General features: G+C 34.1%; 1 protein-coding gene across 3 annotated transcripts in view; it reads left to right on the forward strand.

Annotated features, from left to right (window-relative positions):
- The first annotated feature begins 9,398 nt into the window (after window positions 1-9,398).
- The window catches only part of nocte (no circadian temperature entrainment), a 44,859-nt gene continuing 27,688 nt past the window's right edge, over window positions 9,399-26,569 (forward strand). For 2 of the 3 annotated variants that reach the window (XM_074172825.1, XM_074172827.1), the window contains exons 1-6: window positions 9,400-9,579; window positions 12,316-12,462; window positions 14,696-15,055; window positions 18,123-18,330; window positions 22,517-22,686; window positions 24,936-25,174. In XM_074172825.1, coding sequence (XP_074028926.1) covers window positions 12,370-12,462; window positions 14,696-15,055; window positions 18,123-18,330; window positions 22,517-22,686; window positions 24,936-25,174 — 1,070 coding nt within the window. In that variant the 5' untranslated portion in view covers window positions 9,400-9,579; window positions 12,316-12,369. Of the gene's footprint in view, window positions 9,580-12,315; window positions 12,463-14,695; window positions 15,056-18,122; window positions 18,331-22,516; window positions 22,687-24,935; window positions 25,175-26,569 lie in introns of all 3 variants that reach the window. The other variant, XM_074172826.1, reaches the window with a different exon arrangement.

Raw genomic sequence — 26,569 nt, forward strand, 5'->3', positions numbered from 1 at the left:
TGATGATTCCAAACCCTAATGGTAAATTTATGCACACTCCATAAGCAAATAACAATTATTAGTGACATTTTTCAATAGAAACGTTTATGGTCTTCAGTCTTTAGCTTTCTAATAGGCTTTAATTGTATTAATTTTTCTACTAGTACGCATCTAGAGCGCAAATGATCGCTGATTGGCTCATTTCAGAACACATACACTAGCAATAAAAGCACAGTAGAGCTTAAACAGTGTCCCAGTCAAATGTTTAGCGGAAAGTGAAAAAGAACTACGCAATGTTTGTTTGAGAGTTGTTGAAAATGAAAACACTGATATTAAGAATATTGGAGAAGATACAGGGGTTGGCAGAGAAACTATGAGAATTTTTCACAAAAATAAATTCTATCCCTAGAAGCCAAAGTTCATACACACTCTCAAAGAAAGAGATTTCGATATTCGAATAGGATTTTCATTTTGGTTCCAAAGTGAGAGAAAAGTGGATATCGCATTTACCTACAGGATTTTATGGACAGACGATGCAACTTTCACGTCGAACGTAACAGTTAGTTCCCAAAATTGTCGCTGTCCAACAATAATCCAAATTTTGTAATAGAATGCCATGACCAATTTCATTCAAAACAAATGTGTGGTGTGGGTTATTACATAACCGAATAATTGGCCCAATTTTTTAAAAGAAAATTTGAGTACAGACATGTACAGAAATTTCATTATGAATCAGTTGTCTGAAATTTTGGATAATCTGCGTCTAAATGTTAGACTTTATTTGTGAAATCAGCACCGATCTACCGAACGGTAGAAGTGAAACAACAGTGTCTCAGTCAGATGTTTAGGGGCATAGTGATACGACGAAATTGGGAAGATTATTGGCCATCAGGATCACCGGACTTATCTCCGAAAGACTTTTTTCTATAAGACTATCTGAAACAAAAAGTGTATAAGCACAGACCATTGACAAAGAACATTTATATAGAGAATACCATTCGGGAGTGTTCTGTTATCATCAATCCCCTATTTATTAAAAATGTCACAAAGTCTGTGAATGAAAGGACTATAATTTGTATAGAAGGACGGCATATTGAGTGATGAATTCGGGTTCTTTATTAGAGATGAAAATTATAATGTTTTGTTGTGAATTTGGTTATTAGTGTAATAAGTTGGATTTATTATATTTTTCGTTGAATTTTAGATAGCAAAACACACGTTTTTTCGTATGAAAAGGGAACCTTATCATCTTTCAGAAATAACCTTAAGGCCAACAGAACCAAGCCATTTAAAGGAAAAGTCGTTAAAATTAACTGCTTGATACTAAGAAATTCGGTATTTTGTAACATTCAACCCCATAATTCATTTCATTATCTTTCGTTAAGGGTCGAAAAGATGTCATCCAGTCTGTATACTCCATTTAGAATAAAAGTCAGAAAACACTCAAACGTATAATAAATATCGCAATTTATCTTATGAGCTCAAAATTTAACAACATGATAAAATGAAGCCACCCAAGTGGCTAATCTACATATGTTTCATTCGAGACAGCAAAGAAAATATCAAAAATGACCCTTGCAGTGACATCTATATCTCAGTAGTAGACTCACGACATTAGAAATGTCGGGAACTAGACGTGAATTCTTGCGGACTTATTCGCCGGACCATGAGGTGGCAAAAAGAGTACCAGTCTTAGAAAACAATTTCAAGCTTTCTGATGGGTTAGAATTTTCTGAGATAACATTACTTACATCCCCTAACATAGTAAAGGTGATGAGGTTTTTTGAAAAGATTGAGTCAGTCGTGCGCGGACCCCAGGGGCTCTTGCCCGGGGCAGTTCGCCCCTTTGGGGAGGTTGCTGGAAAAGCTATTGAAGGGACCGAGGTACTAGGGATTTTAAGATACTGGGTCGCGAGGGGATTTCAGTAGGCGATGAATATTCGCGGTTTATTTGACTAGCTGGCTTGAGGTAAAATGTCAGGAGCGTACGAAGGCAGAAATAGGCCGGATGAATTTCCTCCAGAGTTTTGGGAAATACTCGAATAGAGTGAAATACGGTTTCGAGAAGTGATCTCGATATTTGGGAGTTATTCGCGTTTCATTTGGCTAGCTGACTTGAGGTAAAAAGTCAGGAGCGTACGAACTCAGAAGTAGGTCGGTTGCACTTCCTATGAAATTCTGAGTGACTTCTGGAGGTACTGAAATACGAGGTAGTTCAGGTCACCGTTTTGCGAGGTGTTTTGGAATTGATAAATAATCGAGGTTTAGTTGATTTGAGATTTAAGTCAGTGGTGCGCGGAGATTTGGTGAATCCAATTGAATTTCCTACGGTAGCTGGAAATTCTAGAGGAAATTTTGAGTGAATTGAAATATTGAAATTATTTCAAGTCACTGTTTAGAGAAGTGACACTAATTGGGTTTTGGAAGTATTCGCGGGTTTATTCAATGTAGTGATTTAGAGATTTTTTCGAGTTCCTGATAAGAGTTTTTGGGGAAACAGTGGCTTTTGTTGGAGTTTTCAGGGGAGTCCGTCTACGATAATTTTGGTGAGCATATTTTAAACATTTCTGATATATAGTGTAGATGTTATTGCATGCATGCGTATGTGGATTATATTTTCGACTTGGCACCTAGAGTATTAATGAACATTTACCATAATAGGGTTCCCTTTTCATTCTATTAGGTTATTATAGGTCATAGTAATTTCCTATGTTTTACAGAGAGGAGCGATTAAGGGGGGTCTCTTGATAGCTTCTCAGTATTGTATTTTAATTGGTTTTATAGCATAGCTAGTAGAATTCAGGCAAGGCATATTTATGCCCTGAGTGAATAAGTTACCTCAATTTTCAAAGGAATACTCCTGTCAGTTTGTTTTAGTAGTTTACCCATAGTTTGTTCATGGTTATAATTATTTATTTCTTTTTCTTTTATATAGTATATACCATCAATAAAGTTGGTTTGTGAAAACTTTGCTAATATTATTTCATTTCCTCAAACCCCTAAAAGGCCACGCATTTAAGCCGTGGCCGAATCTAGTCTCTGAGGATATAATTGGTGGCATAACCAAGCCATTTCTCCACGAAGATTAGAAGGTAGGAAAAAGTCAACTGTTGACCAAGTTGCCTACTAATCCTCAATCCGTGTGATCAGGACGGATTTCAAACTTTTTCTGATCTGGTGGCAGCAACTCTCACGCTACCAAACTAAATTAAGAAAATAAATACCTTTGGCTGAACGATCCCATATACAGGGGGGGTGAATTTTTCTGGTTCGAGTAAACTGAGATGATTATTATATATTCATTAGTAGTACTTATATAGGGATCGCCAATTCAGACCCGACGGTCATTTATTACATTAGTTATTTTGGTTCAATGTTATTTACACATCTAATGGTGCAATGATAACTACATCTAACAGTTTACATCCAACAGTCACAGTGTTGGGTGTAAACTGCATCAAAATATTTCGAACTCATCTGCAGCTAACGTGATATAAAGCTGCTAAAAAATACGAGTGTAATAAGAATTAGTTTATTCGATAACGTCCATACATTGAAATTCCGAATTAGTTTAACAATGAAATGAAAAAAACTACCTAGATGAACTTTACAACAAAAACACAGACGAATTTCTGTAGGTGAATTTATTTCTTTTTTTGTAACAGGCCAATGCGGGTATTTTCTGGGCAAGATATGACATTGAAGTCTTGTATTCATCAAAATTATGGAATTTGAAACATGTTTCTTTCGAATCGATCGATACAGCGAAAGATTCGAAAATTCAAAAAAATTGGAAAACAGTCAAAGTGACAGTAGAGAGTCCAAATTTCAAGCAAAGGTATTAAATTGTTAACTGAACAACTTTTTTGGTATTTTTCGAAAGTTCCAAAAAATACTGATTTTTTGAGGATTTTCGAATAGAACGTCAAATTTGAGAGGTTTAGAGTAGCACATGACAAAAGGAACGATGCTCTTTTTTAATTCAAGAATATTTGATATTTGGTTTTTTAATAAATCTTTGATTGCGTTAAGAAAAGTTCAATGACTACATATCAAAAAAATAAACTGATAAAATCTTCTAATATAATCTGACTATTGTTGGAAATAAGTATTAGCACATTTTTTTGGTTATTGACATCAAGAAAATGTACTACAAATAAGAACACAACAATTCACTTGAAATATTTATTTAATTGTTCATTGAGCCCTGGATGAAAATAATTTGTATCTGCTACAAATACACCTCTTGATTACATTTGAAAATATGGATAAAATATTACATTTTCATATATAATAAATAGACCTAGTTGTTGCAAACCTTGTATGAGGCATAAGATTGCATACAGAAAATAACGTGGTAAAGGGTATAACTATTTTGCAGGTCTGCAGGTCAGCAAATTGTTCTCAGTAGACATTGTTCTCGTAATCTTGTAGGAGCAGGACACAAAATTCTTGCAGGTCGGGTCTGCCAGACATGAATTACGATCAGGCTAATCATTTTCGACTGGGAGACCCGACCTGCAAGAATTTCCGCCTCCCTGCAAAATGTATTTCCAATTTTTTAAGAATTGTGAAACTTTTGGGTGAGGGTTGAAAAATGTTTCTGTGGAAAATGATTAACCTGGTCGAGATTCATGTCTGGCAGACCCGACCTGAAAGGTTTATTTTCAATTTAATGTGGAATGTGAGGGTTGGAATTTTTTCTGTCGAAAATGATTAACCTGGTCGAGATTCATGTCTGGCAGACCCGACCTGCAAGAATTTTTGTCCTCCTACAAGATTACGAGAGCAATATATGAACAATTTGCTGACCTGCAACCTACAAAATAGTTATACCCTATGGTAAAGAATAATCAACTCATGAATCAATGCTCACATTACAACTATAATACTTGAACTATAAATATTAGGGTAATATACACGAAATAACAGAATTATATTTAAAAATGTTGCCAAAAACGGTAAATTATAGAAAAACTTTGGACATGCAAAGGTCGGACCGCTCGGATTCTATCATGCATATCAATATCGAAGCATTCAATGAAGAAGAATGGGTATCTTCCACAGTATGCAAAGTACTATATGTAGGTACCGAAATTGAAGTGTCAGAAACTGTTTTAGAAAAAAAGTATGCACTGGGGTTCGGGGTTCGATGGAAAACAATGCAAGTTTGTGCGAAAGCTATTTTCCGTTTTTTTGGCCGTGGTCTGCAGGTTTTTTGCCTGACGTTTCGTCTACTACTGCTGTAGACATTATCAATGTGATATAGTGGGCGTGGCTTGGTTACCTCAACTGGATTACCTGACCTTGGTGTACTTGTAATGAAAGGTACACAGATCTTACAGATGTTCATTGCCTCTTCTTTTCTATTGAAATTAGCCCTGTGCATTTCTGTTGCCTCTCTATATACTCTTGGATAGTAATTTTGAGTTTTACTCGATACCTACTTAACCTACCAACTGAAGAATAAGCTCAGATGGGATTCCCCTAACTTCGCCAGTCCTGCCTTTCATAGGGCACGACCGCACGACTGTGAATACTTGTATAGAATTTGGATCGCCTCCAAGCGGGGGAGGGCGGATCCACCTTCTGACAAACGACGATTGGTATTGCATCTTGGTCTTAACGGGTGCCAATAAATGACAGTGTTAAAGCTAAGATGACGTTTATCAAGCTATAGGTAAGGTGTCTATTCAACAGAACAATGACTGTGAATATTACGTGATGAGTGATGAGTCGCTCGATTTGCTGCCCGCGTGCAGTGCACGCCTTGCACGTCTGCTTACAATGGACCTGGTGGTACTAATGATAATTCAGTTTTAGTATTTCGAAACGAAGGGTATTAACTATCTCTGCCTCAGAGTAACAAAAAATATTTCATTTCAATTCTGCTCGATGTTGTTTATGCCCGTATTCGCCGTTTTCTCTGTAAAGCGAAGCTTGCGTAAACCTGCTTAAAACTCAAGCCAAGCTTAAATGTTTGCGGTATGCACCACAGAACAATAAACGTAACTTAGCCAAGCGCCAAAATAACTTGGCAACGTTGTATCTTTTCAGGATAATCACAAACTACTTAGTGGGGATAATTACTGTTTACGCGTCAATTCTCAAATTACGAGAACCGAATGTTAGGTGAATTTAATAAAAATTGGGGTTTCGATGGTTTACTTTTACCTTGTTGTCGAAAAGTATCAGAATCAGACAAAAAAATATACTTACCAGTGAATTTTCATATTTATTACAAGCGAAATTAATGAAAAAGTAAGGGTTCCAAACTTTACCTCAACGGAGAATTAATTTTTGCAATTCAATCATAACCCCCTATATTACAAAGTAAGATCTAACTGACCACGTATAGAGAAAAATGTTCTACTCAGGACTACCTGCATCTCAGCCGATGGCCAGCTCTGCTGAACAATAATAATACTATAAAACCACTTATAAATGTTCTATTTTACATATGTGGTCAATTATATCTTATGTGATTGTATTAAAAAAAAACATTTGAATGTTTTGAAAAAAAAAACAATTAAATATTTTTTTTTACAAATCGTTTTCGAATTCTAAAACATCTTCTTTGAGCTCCAGCACATATAGTGATGTCAGCTTGGTCAGTCCGAATCTTCTGTAAAAGGCCATATCAACATATCATCCATCTCCTCGAAAGTTGGGCCTCCTAAAAATGATTCGTGGAAATCCAAAATCAATGATGTGTAAGATGATATTATTGACTTCCAGCATGATTTCATCTCTCAGAGTAATAATAAAACATAGAGTTGCCATGCCTGTACGGGTACGGTGCCTATACCAATACAATACATGTGTTTTGAAACGGGTATCGTACTATCCTTTTCTGTACAACTTAATGGCAAGGGGGTGTGGCGGAAAATGAGAGGTTATGGAGAGTTTGTTTACATTTGGAGTAAGTGGGACCATAAAACAGTGGCGGTTGGTTTAGATGATAATCGGAGGGATATTATATATTTATAAAATAAATCATTTCAGTTGAAAACGTATTCTGTTCAAATAGTTCCTACAGGAAATTTGATTCATTATTTATTAATGATTATGGAAATGAAGCCAGTTTTTCTACCTACTACTAGATTTTTATTTTATGGCTTTATAATAAAGCGCGTGGTTCACTGGGTAAAAATTAAATTATTCCAAATGAACTAATTCATAACAATGATAAATGGTAATTTTAAAAGTAATGAACTTTGCTTCATGAAATCAGATGAAGAAATTTGTGATTTATTGTCAGATATGATAAACAAGCGGTACGATTTGTGAGGTCCGATATAAAGAATTTTCGATTAGAAATTATGAATATTTATAGTTTTGATTGAGGTTCGATATAATTATGTGATTTCATTCAAAATTGGTCTTTGTGGACCGACATTATGTTTTTTAATTTAATGTAAACCTAGTTTCAAAAACTTCATTTATAAGAATAAGATCAAAAAAACAATCATTACAAACATCAAAAATATCCCCTTTCATAATGTCGGTCCATAAAGAACCCTAGATATCAATTTTGAATGAAATCACAGAATAATATCAAACCTCAATCGTGATTATGAATATTCATGATTTCTAATCGAAAATTCTTTATATCGGACATCACAAACCGTAGCGCTTGTTCATCAAATCTAAGAATAAATCACAAATTTCTTCATCTGATTTTACGAAGCAAAGTTCATTATTTTTGAAATTAACATGTATCATTGTTATGAATTAGTTCATTTGAAATAATTTAATTTCAACCCAGTAAACCACGCGCTTTATTATGAAGCCATACATAAATATAAATCTAATAGGTGGTAGAAAAACTGGCCCCATTTCCATAATCATTAATAATAAATCAGATTTCCAGTTGGAACTATTTTAACAGAATACATTTTCACCTGAAATTTGGTAGTTGTAGTACTAATTAGTACTATGTTGCTGTATCGCTGCTGTTCCAATGTTTTGACAGAATCAAAATCAACGAACTTAGGCATGCGCAGCATTATAGAATAGTTATTTCAAAAAATTGTTCTACAGCGGCATCTAGTGGCGAGTTACAGAAAAATTGATAGTCTAAAAACCTTCTCTATGAAGAATTACTCATACATGTCAAGTTTCTTCACGATCGGTTGAGCGATGTAGAAGTTTATCACTTACCAACCAACCAACAAACATCCATTTTTATATATTAGACTAGTACTATGTTGCTGTTTCACTGCTCTTCCAATGTTTTGACAGAATCAGAATCAACGAACTTAGGCGTACGCAGCGTTATAGAACAGTACTTTCCAAAAAGTGTTCTACAGCGCCATCTAGTGGCGAGTTACAGAAAAATTGATAGCCTAAAAACCTTCTCTATGAAAAATTACTTATACATGTCAGGTTTCATCACGATCGGTAGAGCGATGTAGAAGTTTATCACTTACCAACCAACCAACAAACATCCATTTTTATATATTAGATAATATACCTCCGGTTATCAACTGAATCGACCGTCACTGTTTTATGGTCCAACTTACTTCAATTGTAAACAAATTCTCCATAACCTCTCATTACCCGCCACCCCCCTCGACATTAAGTTGTACCTACAGAAAAGGATAGTCGGATACTCGCTTCAAAATACATGTATTGTATTGGTATAGGCATGGCAACTCTATGTCTTATTGTTACTCTGAGGTATGATCATACGCCTTAAAAGCAGTGTTACCGCAAGACTTTGAAAAAAATGGTGAACGAAAAAAGTAGTAGATCGAATAAGAAAGTACTAAAAAAGTTAATCCGTGAATAATTGATTTATTCGGTATATAACTATTATTTTCCTATATACGTTACAGTTTTTCATTAATTTCGAATTTTAAGTTGACAATAATAAGCATCAAGTGACAAGAGGTGGACACCAAAGACAAAGTGACAATTGACATAAAAATGCCAGAATAATCAATTTTGTTTTGTAAAAATGACCATGTGAGAATGATTGTATGGCTAATAAATTGATTTGATGAACATGATGGAAAAATACTGAATCGATGTTATTGTTGGATATCTCAAACAGTGAACTCCTTATTTATCGAGATATTTAAATTTGAAAATATGTATGATAGAACTGGCCGATACTTGATGGAAATCCAGTATAACGTATTCAAAAAACACTTCAATGTGATATTTTCACTAGAAAGTTTACAAAACCGCGACACGTGTTTCGCTATACGATAGCATATTCGGACGTCATAAGTACTGTGATACACTCAATTATTACGTTTCATTTCAGGTCACAGTAATTTGGATTATTTGGAATTTTGGACTAGTTGGAAAAAACCCTCATAGATGTCAGCAATTCAAAAGTTTGAATCGTTACCGACAGCTACGTCCTGCATCGCTAACAATTTAGTTCATTATTTGTAGATGTCAGCAGCAGTAATAGTGACGTTTTATTATTGATTGAAATTTCTATAGTCGGCGAACGCCATTTTGACTTATCCTAAGGAAGATTCTATAGTGGCAAAAATTTGAGATATCTTTGTCCATCCGTTCCTGTTCCAGTTTGATAAAGTTAATTTCTTGTTAATCATTGTTAACCCATTTGGACGGACCAAGGTTAGCTATTATTTTCCTGAGTATAGTGACGGATTTTTATCTATAATTCAATGTTTTCATTTTGATAGCCAAAGAGTGAAGAAAATTGTGAACCGTTATGTGCCTCAGTTTATTGAAATGTTATCTACAATGTCTAGTGGTGATTTCCTGTGAAATGTTTGTGCTAATGGTTTAAAAATCTACGCAATATGATGCATATTTTCGGTAGCATTGGGTTGGGCTACGATATTAAAGCGTTTGTATTGCTTACGTAGTTTATGAATTTACAGTTGCCACTAAATGCTTTTTATTCAACATTACCGCTGGTCGTTTCTGTCCATTACCTTTCATATCTCCATTGCCAGGTCAACAAGATGTTTTGTGTTTTAAAGCTAACTATCCTTTATTGTGATTTGAATAATAAACATATTTCTTAACAATGGAATAGAACTCCAATATCTGGACAGAGTTTTTGCCTGTAGTGTCATTGCAGTAAGATTTTTTTGAAATAACAGTTCATTCTCTACATTTTGTAGCTTCAAATTATTAATGTCATTTGCAGAAATAACTAAAATGAAATTATAAGGGCAAACTCGAAGTTTACATTGACTCCTCCAACAAGTTCTTTAAAGTATTTTACAGTATCTATATCATTGAAACAAAAAAAAATAGTTTCAATGAATAACTATTGTAGAAGTTTAACTAACCTTACCACAAGAGAACTTGAATCAAGGGACGTATTAGTATCTTCAATAAGTTACATATTTCACCACAAATTTTATTATCATTGTATGTGAATTGAAAATATATGCCAGTAATATATAAAAAAAATTGGATCTAGACTGTCTATTGCTGTCATTGGTGTGTTTTGAACTGCTTATAGTTGAATCGATAACAAACGCTTTGTCAAAGTAGATAAGTTAACCCTTTTTTGAAATAACAGTTCATTCTCTACATTTTGTAGCTTCAAATTATTAATGTTATCTGCAGAAATAACTAAAATGAAATTATAATTTTATAATTAATGACTGTAAAGTACTCAATAAAAAACTTTTGGGGATCAGATGAGATTTACAAAAACACATGAACTACAAAGCATCATTTCATTGTTTGGCATTAGAAAGAGTTCCGAATGAATTTTTGTGAAAATTTCATATTTTATAATCTACAATGTGATGAAAGGTTACAAAACTACTTTACTTCATTTAGACCTGTTGATTTTGTTTCATTTATTTCTGCAGATTATTGAAGTTTAAAAATTCTGGAAACAAACTTTTCTTCTAAGAATAGGCATAGATTACTGAATAAATAGTCAAGATGTGAATTATTCACATTCAAAATCATGTTTACTTGAACATTTCAATGTACCAACAAACATTTTCAAATAAATTACAAATAATATTACATTATTATTACATATTACAAATTATATTACAAATAATTCCTAACATTGAAAGAAATATTGAATAGGCATAATGTGAACATTCTCTCAACATTGTGGGCAGGTAACTGTAATTGTTTTTCATACAGATCATAATATACAAAAGTCACTTGAAATCTTTTTTAGTGCACTCGTCCAATCACACCTGTTGGGGAATCACTAACAGTTATTTGAAGAAACCTAAAAATTATTGACATCTCCAGCAGATCCTTTTTGAGAACTATTAACATTTTTAACCTATGTAAATTAGTCTTCCAAGGTGTAATTTTTACACATCATAAAGTGAAACACACCCTTATACAAATAACTGAGATATGAGGAAATATGAAAAAATGAGTGAAATATCAGTACACAAAACAATAGCACAAAGATGTTTTACTTATTTAAGCCAGATATTGTTAAACAGACATTCATGAAGGTGTAAGACTAATCAAAGGAACTTTTCAGAAAAAAGTCAAGTATGACTTCATAGGGTTCCCAGCATGAAAATTCATTAATTAATAGGCAGAAAAAATGCATGATACTTGTGAGAAAAACTGATATGAATTGTAATGATTTATTCTATGATATGTTAGGGTCCCGGTCCTTATTTTGCTAGTTCAATCATGATTAACCCACTGCATTTTTTCTAATTTATGTATACCATAAGTATATACATATTTTTATTCATTTGTTTACATCTATACACATAATAGCACATACATTTCTACACATGAACTGGGATTCGAGTCATTCTTCACTTGCCTTTGTCTACTGATTGTTGTAATGTTTTGGGTGATTTTTTTTTGTAAATAAATAATATTTATAGAGTACTGTTCACTGAAATATTATTTTGTTAGGTAAATAGTCAACTGGAAAATTTGATTATGCCCATATAAAACAGTTTTGACAGTTTACAAAAACCAGGACATGTATTTCACTCACACACTGCATTCGAGTTGACCCCCAATTGAGCAGGCAGTGTTTCTTTTGTCATTAACATAGTATTCTATGAACCTTATGGCACCCTTAAATAAGGTTCTTCAGAGGCAACCTGCAAATGATGTTAAAAGCCATGTTGGCCTATCCAAAGGGTATTTGAGAGCATTATAATAAGGTTCGAATAAGAAGCACTGCCCTCTAGATCTGTGTCAACTCAAATGCAGCTACAATAGTTTCTTCAAGAGAATTATTACTCTACATTCCAGAAGAAGCTATTGAATAGTGAAACACATGTCACTGTCAAGTTAAAAATCTCACAATTGAGTGTTATTCAAATACAAAATATATTTTGTCTTGGGTGCTTACTCATTGTAATGGGCGACTTTTTGTTCTAGAAATAGGGTTCGTTCACTGGGTCTTGTAGATCTAAATGGTTGCGTGCAGACAGCATGTCTACTTTGCCAGGGCAGGCCTCCAAGGGGGAGAAAACAAAATCGAAGTACCAGTCATTGGATATAAATAACTTGTATAGAGTAAGCAGGGTAAGTTACTGTACCTACTTGACTTATAATTATTATCTTGAATACCATATCTCCTTATCACATCTCTTCTTCATCAACAAATCCATGTAATATTAATATTTATTTACTGATTTTGAGTTACTTAAACTTTTTGTTCATCTGTTGCTACTAAAAGAAATACTGTTGTTCGAAGGTTCTATACTAGGATAAAGTTTAAATCTCCAAAGTTATTTCAAACAACAGTTTTCACTAAGGTATGTATATAATTATATATTGACATAATGAGTTTTATGTGGTGCAGTTTAAGTACTTATAAGGAGGTATTTTGGAGAAAGTAATATAAATTGAATTCACAGCAAATGCAATATTGGTCTTGGATTCATCCAGGTGATACATTTTTGATATTCATACATATAAGAACTATTCAATTTTTATTATAAGTTTAAGTTAACATATCTTCAGTAGATTTAAATTTCCTCAGAACTCTATTAGAAATAAAATATGCAAACTAGGTCACACAAACTGAGTTAAAAAAAAAATCTGCTTCTCCGTTAACCAGCTGTCGCACCCCTACGAACGACAACCCTCAGAAGTCAAAACTTCTGCTAGTTGAGGATTAACGAGGTATTACCTTTTAACTTGTGATATTCCTAACCCGGGTTGGACGATAATACTTCAAGTGGTTTTCCAGAATTTGAAGTATATAGGGTCCAGAATTGAAAGTAAATAGTTGTAGACAATAAAAATATTATCCTATTAGCATGACTTTTTTTGTGACGAACGGTCAAAATTTTATTGATATTTTGGTAATAAAATGCTTAAATGATGAAAGTCATAAGGCAGAACAACATATAGAATAAGCTTCAAGTAAGAAATTTTCAGATGAAGAGTCCTCATGAGAAGACTCTTCTGTAGGATATAGAGAAAAGTCAAATATCAGATATAGACAAACAAGGGTCCAATGATTGTCTGTTGCGAAGCCAAGCTTCTAGAGAAACCACTGAAAGAAAAATAGTTTTCTAATGAAGAAAAGAGAATTGGAACTTACTGTTTTTTACCACTTTTATTTGTAACTAACGTTACTGCAGTTTCGTCCTATAAGGACATTTTCAAACTTATACATTACAGTTTAATGTATTTTATTTGTAACTAACGTTACTGCAGTTTCGTCCTATAAGGACATTTTCAAACTTACACATTAAACTGTAATGTATAAGTTTCAAAATGTTCTTATAGGACTAAACTGCAGTAATGTTAGCTACAAATAAAAGTGGTAAAAAACATAGAAAGTTCAAATTTTCTTTTCTTCATTATGATTCCATACCACATAGTAACGGCTACATCCATCAATTTATTGAATAGTTTTCTGACTGTTGCTGCTGCTTTCAATGCAAACAGCTAAATGATACCACAGCTTTGAGTATTGCATTCGTGATCTAATTGTCTTGAGAAAATATATTATCAATACTAGTAATCACTGTTTCAATCTGCCATGAATTTCATCACTATTGGGCTCTAGATTTTGAGTTGTGGTATCATATAGCTACTTACTTGCAATAGAAGCTGAGAAACTTTTGGCTGTGGATGTTGAAGTTTGAAAGGTACCACTGTTGGACCTCGGGACATCGCTTTCGATCGAAGGAAGCCAATTTCAGTGATCTTCACCAATTTGTGTGAAGTGTAGCTTGAGTGAAAATGTCAGACCTATGACTGTTCTCTGCCTCAGAAAGTATCTAATCTATGAACAGAACCGTAAACTATCTTATCGGCCTTTTTTGGGCATTTTCTCCTTCCATAATTTGAAAAATATAAAAATTGTAATGAAGAACTTTATGCAGGTGTAGAAAGGGCAAACGTTTTGGTTCACTCCAATAAGTTACTGCATAAATTCAAAGTAATTTTCATAAAGACAAATGTTCTATTTATCAGTAACTTATTGTATTTAATAATTTCGCGTATTAAACAAAAGTTTTGAGGAATTACACAGATACTTATCTCAACGTTTCAGAGGCTAAAATCTGTCTCCTTTCTTCAGAATAAAAAAATCTAATGATACTTGATGAAAAAAACGTTGATTTCCTCTACAAAAAGTACTTTTGTTAAATAGTAAATTATCCTTTTTCTGTGGTCAGTATTTCCAAAACGGATTGTTCTGTCAATTGTCTGCTGAGACAGTGAAAATAAAATACTTTCAAACTTGCAGTCTAAACTTTTTTTATATGAATTGTATCCTTTTATATTATCTTTGTTTCAGGGTGAAAATTTGGAAAAACAACAACAAAAGAGTGCAAATGTATATGTTAGACATGGAATGCAATCATTGGGAAAAGTCCCTAGCGCACGGCGAGCTCCAGTTAATTTACCCTCTTTGAAAGCAGAACATAGTGGATCAGACGCAGCAGTACCCTTAGTACCACCAGGAGCGCAAGGATGGGGCAAACAAGATTCGAATACCACCCAACAACCCAATACTCCCACCTCCCATTCACCACCTCAAAATTCAACAGCCCCTTCGTCGAATGCCAATCAACAAAATACCCAACAGATCAGCCCCCATCAAGCTGCCATTGCCCTTCCAGTAACAACAACAATTCCACCACATCCACACAAACAGGTAATTTATTGTTTGTTTTCTAAGTAATGTAGCTAAAGACTTTCCAAGTTCTTATTTCAACCCTTTCTGTCAAGAGGCATACATTCAGTTGAATCAATAGAAATTGTCTTTTGGTTTTTGACAAAATATTTGTAAAATCTAATATACATAAGAACTTTTTATTTCAAAGATAAATGAATGAGAGATTTGAAAATAATTTATCCTTGTAGAATATTCACACAAATCTTAGTTAAAAAAGTATGTATCATATTAAAGGTAAAAATATATCGGACATATTCATATAAAACTTTTATTCTTTTTAGTAGCTGATAAATGAAATACTAAAATATATTTTATAACTTTTGAATGTTGTATTTGTGTAATACACGTGTGGTATGCCTCTTTATAAAAAAAGGTTTTAATCATTTCAAAAATATATTTGATTTATCAGAACTGTCCTACTGCACTTAATTAACAAGGACTGATTGATTACTGTTTTTGAATCATCACTAACTTAACAAATGGGCCAAATTCAAATATTGTACAAATTTAATTGAAAAATGTGTGAAATAGGTGCATTAAAAAGTATTGATCTCAAAATTGTCAATGTCTATGGTAGTTCGAGATTCATATAAAAAAAAAAGTTGAGTATTTGTTTCGAAAGAATTTTTCTTGTGTAATTTAATGTTTATATGTATATGAAAGTAGCTGTTTCAGGAGGGTTTTTTCTTCCAGCTGAAAGTTACTTCTTTGCGTGATCTACACATCTATGTATAGAGTTACTTCTTTTAAAATTGATTGCTTCCTTCCTTTCTTTAGAAGATTCCCACATTTTTTGTATCAAGATGGAGTAGTAGAAAGTTATAGTCCCTAATTATAGGCATTCATTGTTTCTTGGGACAATAAACCCAATTGAATTTAAAAAAAATCAAAATTATCTGACCTTCAACCTTCCGGGACCGGCGCGGGGATTCTCATTCCGCAGCCCCTCCCATTTGCCGTTTATGAGATGAGTTCATATGAGCGCGAGTAGGATAGACTAAATAAACTAATGTTAGAATGATTTGTCAATGACGAGCAAGAGGAAGATTTAGATGATGAGGATGATGAAGAAGACGTATTGGAAACTCAAGAATCAAATTCAGAATCAATATTGAAATTGAGAAAGAAGTTTCAGTAGGGCCAGTTTTTATTGGAAAAGATCGAACAAGTAAATGGTCAAAACATGTTCCCCATTCGAGCAGAACTCGGGCAAAAAAATTTGATAACACAGCTTCCAGGACCAAAAGCAGCTGTAAAACATTTGAAGAGTGCATCTGACATTTGGAAACACTTATTTGATTTGCAAATGCTAGGGACGATTGTCAAGTATACGAATCAACACATTCAGAAGCGTTCCGTAAATTATTCCAGCGAGAGAAATACAAAAGAGACAGACCTTGTTGAAGTTCAGGTACTTATTAGTTTACTATATTTGGCAAGGGTGCTGAAGACAGGCCGCCTCAATGTAAATGAATTATGGAACAATGATGGAACCGGTGTAGAACTATTCCGACTAACCATGTCCAAATTTCGATTTATGATCATGCTTCAGCATTTGCGATTTGATGACATAGATACTCGTACGGATATAAATCAAATAGATAAACTGGCACCAATAAGAAATATTTTTTATTCTTTTGTCGAAAAATGTAAAACTGCATACACGCCATTTCAGAATGTGACAATTGATGATAAATTGGAAGCATTCCGTGGAAGATGTTGTTTCCGGCAATACATTCCGAGTAAGGAAAATCGATACGGTCTCAAAGTATTTGCTCTCGTTGACTGTAGAACCTATTATTCTGTCAAATTGGTAGTATATGTTGGAACACAACCAGACGGTCCCTATACTTGTGACAATTCTGCATCTGCTTTGGTACAAAGACTAGTAGAGCCAATTAGAGATTCAAAACGGAATGTTACTTGTGATAACTGGTTCACAACTATCCCACTAATATCTAAATTACTAAATGATTACAAACTGACATACTTGGGCACCATACGGAAAAATAGGCGGGAGTTACCTCTAGAATTTTCGAATCCAACGACAAGGCCATTAGGATCAAGTATGTTTGCTTATAATAGTTGCATAACATTGGCATCGTATATCCCTAAAAAGAAAAAAAATGTGCTACTAGTATCCAGTCTCCATCACGACGATAAAATTGACCAAGAAACAGGCAAGCCGGAAATGATAATGGATTATAACGATACTAAAGGAGGGGTGGACACGTTGGACAAGATGTGCGCGGCGTATGATTGCAGTAGAAACACATGAAGATGGCCAATGGTTATTTTTTATTCCATGCTGAATATAGCTGGAGTCAATTCCATGGTGTTGTTCAATCTACAAAATGTGGATAATAATATGACACGCCGACAGTTTTTGCACTTGCTGTCTTCCGAGTTGGCCGACAATCATCTTCGATTTCGCGCAACTTTGACTTGTCTACCGCGAACTATAAAGTCCAGAATTAACGAGAGATCGCTGCTGTCTCTGCGACAGGAAAAAAAATCGACCTACACGTTTTACGTACATAAAATGCGGGAAGTTTTTCTGCCTTGAACATTTGAATTCTATATGTTTGGAATGTCACACAGGATAATTCTATCTAATTTTATGTTTGAGGAAGTTTATAATCTGTTATAGTAGATTTCATTTCTTTTAAGTTGCTAGTTTTGGATATTGACGTTTTTGACTCTCTTTTCGTTAATGATGCCAAAAAATGTTTCTGTTTTATTTCTCTGGTGCAAAATAAATGTATGATTATTTTTTTGATGTTTTGATATAAACCAGCAAGAATATTTTCGATGTTTCTTACAATTACACTGAATTCAGAATGGCGGGCTCACAGTCCCACGCCAGTCCCCGATTACCAAAAGTTCTCGCGGGTCTCGGAAGGTTAAAGTGAAAAATTAGTATATCAGTAAATTTTTTCCAACTCCTTTCAGGGACTAGCTTTGGTCTGTCGGTATTGTATTATCAGTAGAAATGTAGATGACAACATAATTTTCAAATCGAAATTATTAGTGTATGTATTTTCAGTTGACTCCTACTGCCCAGCCTGTTCCCGCAGACAAGCTATGGAGTTCGGTGATGACCGGCCAAGAGGTACCACAACCTCCTCTCTACCAGAGCCCACAATTTCAACACGAGTTCCCCAGCTTGTCCGCTGGCGATGGCGTCCCCACACGCACTGGTTCAGATGCTCCTCAGTACCCTTCAGGGCTAAGTCTCAGGCCACAGACAGAAGGTTTGGATTTACTATTGATAATCATAATAAGCTAATCACCAAAAAATATATAAATTTTTCCTTTGAGGCCCAGAGTTGTTTTCTGTTGGAAAAAGTTTTGTATTTGAAAATGAATTTGAAATATGATCGGTGGTATGTAAACAAGTAAATTATCAAATTATCTAAAAGAATAATTCGTTCAGGCCAGTCTCAACTCGCTTACACTGAAGGTTAATGAAATGACACCTGTCGGATATAATCCGATGGCCTTCGTGGTATTAGCCAGAGGAGTAGTTGTTTTCTGATGGGTATCAGTGTAGGTGAGTTGAGACTGGGCTGAACTAATTGTTCTTTTAGATAATTTTATTTACAACCAGTCCAAGTATGTTCTCTTATTATATGTGAAGTGAATTATCACCCAGTTTACTTGATCAAAAAATTAAATAGCATTTGTTATAAATCCCATCAAAATTATAATACATTGTAGTGATTGTTGATTACGTGAAGACATTTGTTCTTGGTAGGTAATTATAGAATATTGAATTTTTCCTATTAGCGAATTGTGGTATCTTGAAATTTATCAGGCTTCGGACATCAGCACGGAAGGTTTGGATTTATTATTGATAATCATAATTAGCTGATCACAAATGAAATTTTTTTTTTCTTCTTCTGAGAATCGGAATTGTTTCCTGTTGGAGAAAACCACTCCATTTGGAAATAAAATTTGAAATATGATTGGTAATAGTTTACTTATAATAACAATAACGACATTTATTTTCCAATAGATTGTACATTATTGGAGTTTTTTCCCAACACCCAACTGTTATTTCAACACCTCGACACGTGTTTCGATCACCAAGTGATCATCTTCAAGGGGAAAATCAATTTGATCTTTCTCTTGAAGATTATAGCAACCTGGAATAGTTTTTGAAAAATTAAAAAGTCTATTCATATAAGTACTGTCCAGCCAACGTTTCCTTGAAGTGATATTTGCACGATTGAATAAAGTCACTCTTAACTAGCAAACATTTTGATGGGCTACATCTGAAGTATGAAAGCCTCTTGGGCAGAAGTAGAAGTACCCTGATTCAAAATAGTTTGACCTTATGAATTATCTAACTCATACGTAAAGGTTCCCCAAAACAGGACAAATTGGTCAGGAAAAACCTGGAAGACTTCGGGAATTTCATTCAGTGAAAGTGCTATGTCTTATATAAGAAAATTCAATAAATGTTTTTCCTTCTATATGTTATAAAGGGTTTTTCAATTGGCGCGGGTAGATTTTGGCGCCCCGTGGCGGCCATTTTGTTTTGGTGACATCTGTCAAATCTTTTGTTAATTATTCAGTTGTTTATGCTAAATCATCATGGCAAGTTACACGATTGAACAGCACGTTCAAATGAAACTTTAATATCAAAATGAGTGTTTGTTAACGCAAACGTTGCGCGCATTACGCCCATTTTACGGTAGACGTGGTGGCCCTTCACAGTCGACTCTTCAACGTTTGGTGGCCAAATTTGAGACGACCGGTTCAGTAAACAATCAGCCAACACCCGTACGTTTAAGGAAAGCAAGATCGGCCGAGAACATCGTCGCGGTTCGTGAAAGTGTACAGCAGAACTCGAGGCAGTCTAGTCTTCGCCGTGCACAAGAACTCGGCCTTTCGCAGACTTCAACTTGGCGAATTTTGCGTCGGGACTTGGGCCTACACCCGTACAAGCTCCAATTGACCCAGGAGCTCAAAGTTCATGACCATAAACAACGCCGTTTGTTCGCGCTGACTGGGCTTCGAATCGTTTGGAAGAGGACTCCAATTTTGGCCGAAAAATCATCTTTAGTGGCGAGGCGCATTTTTTGATGAATGGCTGTGTTAACAAGCAAATTTGCCGTATATGGGCCGACACCAACCCACGCGAGGTAAACTAGGTGATAATGCATCCTCAAAAAGTTACCGTTTGGTGTGGATTTTGGGCCGACGGCGTAATTGGTCCATACTTTTTTGAAAACGACGTTAGTGAGGCGGTCACCATCAACAGCGAGCGCTACAGAACGATGATAACTAATTTCCTATGGCCCAAATTGAACCATATGGACCTAGACGACATGTGATTCCAGCAGGAAAGCGCCACGTGCCACACAGCAAACGCCACGATTGACATTTTGCATGAATGATTTGAGGGTGAGGTTATCTCTCGCAGGGGTGATGTGAATTGCCCACCAAGGTCATGCGATTTGACCCCGCTAGACTTTTTCCTTGAAGTCGCAGGTCTATGCAAATAAACCACAATCGACCGATGCCCTAAAGGTGAACATAACAGAGGCCATCGCTTAAATTCAGCCGGATCTATGCGGAAGAGTCATCGAAAATTGGACCACTCGTTTTTTTTATATTCAGATACATTAGGTGATAAATGTTAACCATGCACTTCGTTCAGGTCATTCTGAAGTTGTTTACGGTTACGGTCAGATATTGGTAGATACATTTTTGGATCATCTGCATATAGCATTGAGACATGAATTGGAAAAGTGTCCATTGTAAAAGACGAATTTTTTATTGACCTATCACATCCTTCTGATCATATGAATTAAGAGTATTTGAAAGTTTTAAGGTGATTACAAGACCAGACAGCCCTGTTTCAACCCGCCATAAGTCTCGTCAGTGGTGCTAGGCTGAACCACGAATGCTGAACTCCACTGTCCTTGAATAACAAGCCTGAGTTGATAAGGGCGATGACATTTCACGTTGCGAAAACGCCATTTATGGAAACGACAGAAAACTTAATACTTGAATATCAAAGATATAACATGGCTCTCCAATACGTGAAACCATGTTGATATGGAGTTGTGGCCTCTTCAACTACAGGTTACATGAAATTACATATGGCCACTTTAAAAACCTTAAAACAATTTGACAAAACAGATGAGACAGGACAATAATTATTTATGTGAGATCATCTATCACCAGATTTGAAGACTGACAATTTTAATTCGTCTTCACATATCTGGAAATGTCTTCAATTCTAGCGCCTAGTTGAATAAAATCTTTAATGGTGTCTTACTGAGAAAAATGGAATTTCATTTTCAACTATAGTCTGGTTTCAATAATTTCCTCTTCAGTTATAACTATATCCTTTTAACTATATCCTTTTGTCTGGAAAATTTTACATTATTGTGGAAAATTCTGGCCTAGAATATGAGAGGATTTATATTTCAAATTGGTGAATTTCACAAGTATATTCCTGTAGTACTTGTGTTTTGTCCAAAAAAAAAATAACTTCTAAAGTTAATTGATTTATTGCTAATTGAGACCTCAAAGTTTTCGGTATTCCACAATTGGATATTTATGCTTCACTTGAGGGAAGAAGAAAAGACTAAACAACAAACACAATTGTTGGAAAAATTTTATCTCTGAAGCATGTTTTCCTGTTTCATAGTATTTTTTATTGGTGTTTGAATATTTTGAATGAATTTACAATACAGGCCTCAACAAAGGAAAAAAATGTAAGAAAGTACCAAACAACAAACACAATTGTTGGAAAAATTTTATCTCTGAAGCCTGTCTTCCTGTTTCATTGTATTTTTGATTGGTGTTTGAATATTTCGAATGAATTTACAATACAAGCCTCAATAAAGGAAAAAAATGTAAAAAAAAAAAAACCAAACAGCAAACACAATTGTTGGAAAAATGTTATCTCTGAAGCATGTCTTCCTGTTTCATAGTATTTTTGATTGATTGAATATTTTGAATGAATTTACAATACAGACTTCAATAAATGAAAAAATGTAAACTTGAAACTGGTCATAACAAATAAAAAACTCATTATTTATTTTCTTTATCCTATATGTTATTATATTAACTTTTTATAATAACTATATACCATTTTATATTTACCAATCAATTAGTACTTTGTACTTATGCTTACATTATGTATTATATTTTTAATGAAGGTTTGTGCATAAGGGTAACCAAATCAAACAGAATAATACTACTAATACTTTTAAACTTGAATACTTTTCAACCCTTCATGAGAAATATCAGATAATTTACATTAACAATTTGAAATTTTCAGTGGGACTGGAAAATCCTGGAAGGTTGGAGAGTTCATATAATTATTTTTAGTGACCACCCTGTATGCACTCATATATATTTATAGTTATAAAATTTTGTTTGGTAATTTTAAATCTTTGATCTCATTATTATTTGCAGGTTCTTGGACCCAAGGTGGGCAAAAGTCTGTTGGAGCTCAAGGAGCAGAGAATTCTGGATCAGGAAGACCGGGCCCGGCCCACCAGGGATCCCCACCGCAGCTTTCGGTCCAGGTGGGCCAACAGCAACAACCTTTTCCACCCCAAATACGTGGTGTGATGCCTTCTTTTGTAAGTTTCTTCAGCATCGATTATGTTGACATGCTTGAAAGATGCGTATCATCCAAACAGACAACACAAACTTTTACTAAAATGGCTGACCAAAATGGCTAAACACAATAAAAATTATAATTTTGAAAATTTATGACTCTCATGGCTAGTGATAATTGAGTTGAAGCAATTTTCCGAATTTGTGAATCATAACCTGCAAATTTTTCATAGCTGATGTTTCATCTACAACTCTAGTTGTACATGAAGAATTGTCTTTATTTTTTAAATTCACTAATAGAGGCAACCCCCGTATAACTATTTTGGGTCGATTCCATTAAATTCGTCAGAACTTTATTAATTATTCTGTACAAACGTTTTCAATTACATTTTTCAAGCCTGATATCTGGCATATTGAATATTCTGGTAAAATGCCCGTAGTTTATTAGTTGTAGAATCGTAGAAACTGTTACAATAAACAACATGTAAATGTCAAACGAGAGGAACACTTCATCGATTGGTAGGAATATCATAGAAATTACCGACTACACACTTTTACATAGCTATCTCTCTTCGATGTACTGTATTCTAGATATCATCCAAACAATAGTCCATGCTGTTTCAAAGCAAACAGTATCTGTATTCTATTTATTTTTCACTTCTAGGCGAAAAGTATGTTTTATAAAAGTATGTGTTTTATAACATATATATTCTTTCGTGTAAATTCCTTCGTTAACCCAATTGTTTATAGATTGAATCTTCAGTTGAATTCCATCTGTTGCGGGCATGGATTAAATTGTTGATTTTTTCTTTTTTTCCATTGGAATTGTCTGTGATATTGAATTTCAGTTGATTTTCTATATATTATTGGTTCTGTCAAGTACTCAAGTCTTTTCAAATGATATAACGTGAGTGCCTTCTCTGAATGTATCTTTACATAATTCCAGTGTAGACCCATTCATAGTTTCAAGGGATCTAATATTACTAAATTCTCTCTGGGATCCTTATCTGACCTTACAGTGAGAGTCTAGGGTTAGGTAGTCTGGTGTCTACTATTTCTGTCCCCTAGTTTATAAAAACGCAAGGTAACGAGGTATGGTAAGGTAAGAAAGTTGAAGTATTGAGAAAACACACTTGCATTCTAGATAAAAAGTAAGGTAAGGTAACGTCGGTAAGGCAAGGTAAAAAGTTGGCTGATTTAAACTTTCTGCGTTGCGTTCTTACCTCCGACCAATCAGAAAGCGCCATACTACGAATTTTGATGGATATTATATAAAAGAATGAAAAATGATGATCAATTTTTGTACACAAGAATGAACAGAATATGTTATGAACATTTAGTGAAATTGTTAACGCCTTCATTGTTAAAAAAAAGGTATGGATCGATATCTCTAGAAGAGAAATTGGCTATAACACTCCAGTAAAGTGAATTGTTGAATTTGAAAATATATAGAAATGGAAGTTATTTATTTCATATGAGTGATTGCTGCTGTCAAGATTTGTTTATGCATTCCTGCCAACTCAAAAATTACCAAAACCTATAATCACTATGGCAATTATTCATACTTTACTTTTTCGTTAACGTCAAAAAATGGATACTTTACCTTACCTCTCTGCATTACCTTACCTTACCTTGCATTATTATAAACTAGGGGTGTTAGTATAAGAAGTGAACATTTTGATGAATATCGATTGAGCTTGTGTAGCTAGTATACAACCTCTAACATAAATAATGCATTAATTACTGTAAAGAAGCTGGAAATCAGTTAATGCATTTCCACAGTTTTAAAGCCGAATTATTTAGATACCACTCTCACTGTATAATCCCTAGAGGTCTTGCTCTTGAGTTTCTTAAAATGTCCATTAAATCACCCAGAAACTTTGAGATCAATTTCTTTAAGAGCCATTTATGGGAAGTTTGTGAAGAAAATCACACTATTGTTTGTTTTTGAAACATTCAAGATTAATGAATTAGCCTTGGAACCATTTTTCACTTTTCTAAATATCAAGTTTACTTGAGAATGGTTTAACAAACCGAAACCGGTCTTATCAAATGATAAACATAGTAGAAATCAGACAAAAGTTATTTTCTTTATGCTATATTCAATATGAATTTCTATAAAATGGAAAGATCATCATTATCAAGCGAATCATGCGAAAGGGATAGATGTATCAATCTTGTATTGAACAACAAAAACAGACTCTGTGGCACTACAGTTTTAATCAGTATTAATCTATTGTTTGATGACTTCAATTTCATTTATTCATTGTAGATGTGCAAAGGTAGCAATTTCCAACAAGGACCGGGAACTGGTAATCAAAATCCTTCGACGTTACCGACGTCTATTAATGGGCGAGGTGGTCGACCTTTGGATAATCGCCCGCCACGATTGGCAGAAAGAGATGGCGAAGAAGTAGCCCCCAGACCAATAATAAAGGAAGAAGAGTTGAATAGAATGGATGAAATCGGTAAAGATATGGGCTGGGCCGAATCCGATGAAATAGATTACAAGTGAGTAGAAGTTGAAATCATTGAAAAAAAATGATAGAAGCCCAATTTTTACTTTTTATAGTATACAAAGTTTTGAAGATTGTAATGTTATTTTTCAGAACCTCACTGTCAATATTTCTGGTACAGTGACATCATTACAATCGGTTATTTAAGACTCTAGTCTCAATTAAAAGATTTAAATAAAATTGAAATTTGTCATTGGTTTTTGCTTTTAATTAGACGGACACTTCATGAACATTCATCGAGCCTTTTTTTCATTAGTTCGGACTTCTATTGTCTAATATGATATAAATTTATACAGTGTGACCCATTTAAGATGGAAGCACCCTTATAAAACTTACTTTTTTTAACCGATTGGAATGATTTTTTTTTTGTTAGGTAAATATTCAAAAAGTCTATTAGGACACCAAATATCATGAATAAATCTCAATTTCCAGGGCCAACTAATCTTATTTTTCAAGGTCAAAAATCTAAAAAAATTACTAGCGATTTTTTTAGAAAAACTCTGACTACACCACTGGATTTGTGACATTTTCAAATGGGTAACATGTAAATTACGTTGAAATGCGTCAATCAATAAAAAAAGTTATAAAGGAATGAAATTTGAAAAATATGCCATTTAATCAACCCACCAATTCATGTTCAGGAATTTTATGAAAATTCTGTATACTCCACTGGATTCAGGATGTCTTGAAATATTACTGATCACAGTTTCATCGAAATCTGTTCGGTAATAAAAAAGTTATAAAGGAATAAAATTTGAAAAATATGTTGTTCAATGGAATTTTAGCAACGTTCTTACTACACCACTGGATTAGGGGCAATATTCAACAAAATATTATTTATTCAAATAAAATTCATGAAACGTTTATGGGAGAATCAATTTCCTTTCATAATGTATGTCGAACCATATCAATCAATCAGTTTATCATAACAAACTTTAGTGTCAATAATTTCAAATGAATCTACAAAAAACTAACTGTAAGTACATTTTTCTAATTGCTACAAACTAGCGGAAAACAATCTTTTATTCACAATCAATGTAAAAATAGAAACCAAGAAGATACCGAATTGAAAAATAAATGAGTGCAATTCATATTCTGGTGGCCTCCACCAAACTTCCATCCAATTCAATGCATTTATCATATCGCTTACGAATGTTTTTTAAAGTATTCCTCAATTGTTGTGGAGTAATTGTATCGCAAGCTTGCTGAATTCTGGTGCACAGTTCCACTCGATTCCTTGGTCGTGATTTGTAAACCTTTTGTGTAACATAACCCCAAAGGAAAAAATCGAGTGAAGTAAGGTCAGGCGATTTTGGTGGCCATCCAATTAATGTACTCTCCCTTCCTATCCAACGATTAGGGTAATTTTGATTCAGCCAACTCTTCACAA

The sequence above is a fragment of the Leptinotarsa decemlineata genome, unplaced genomic scaffold, assembly GCF_025532065.1.
Source record: "Leptinotarsa decemlineata unplaced genomic scaffold, Ldec_3_MD MMD2_tig00000199_RagTag_RagTag, whole genome shotgun sequence".
Classification (NCBI taxonomy): domain Eukaryota; kingdom Metazoa; phylum Arthropoda; class Insecta; order Coleoptera; family Chrysomelidae; genus Leptinotarsa; species Leptinotarsa decemlineata.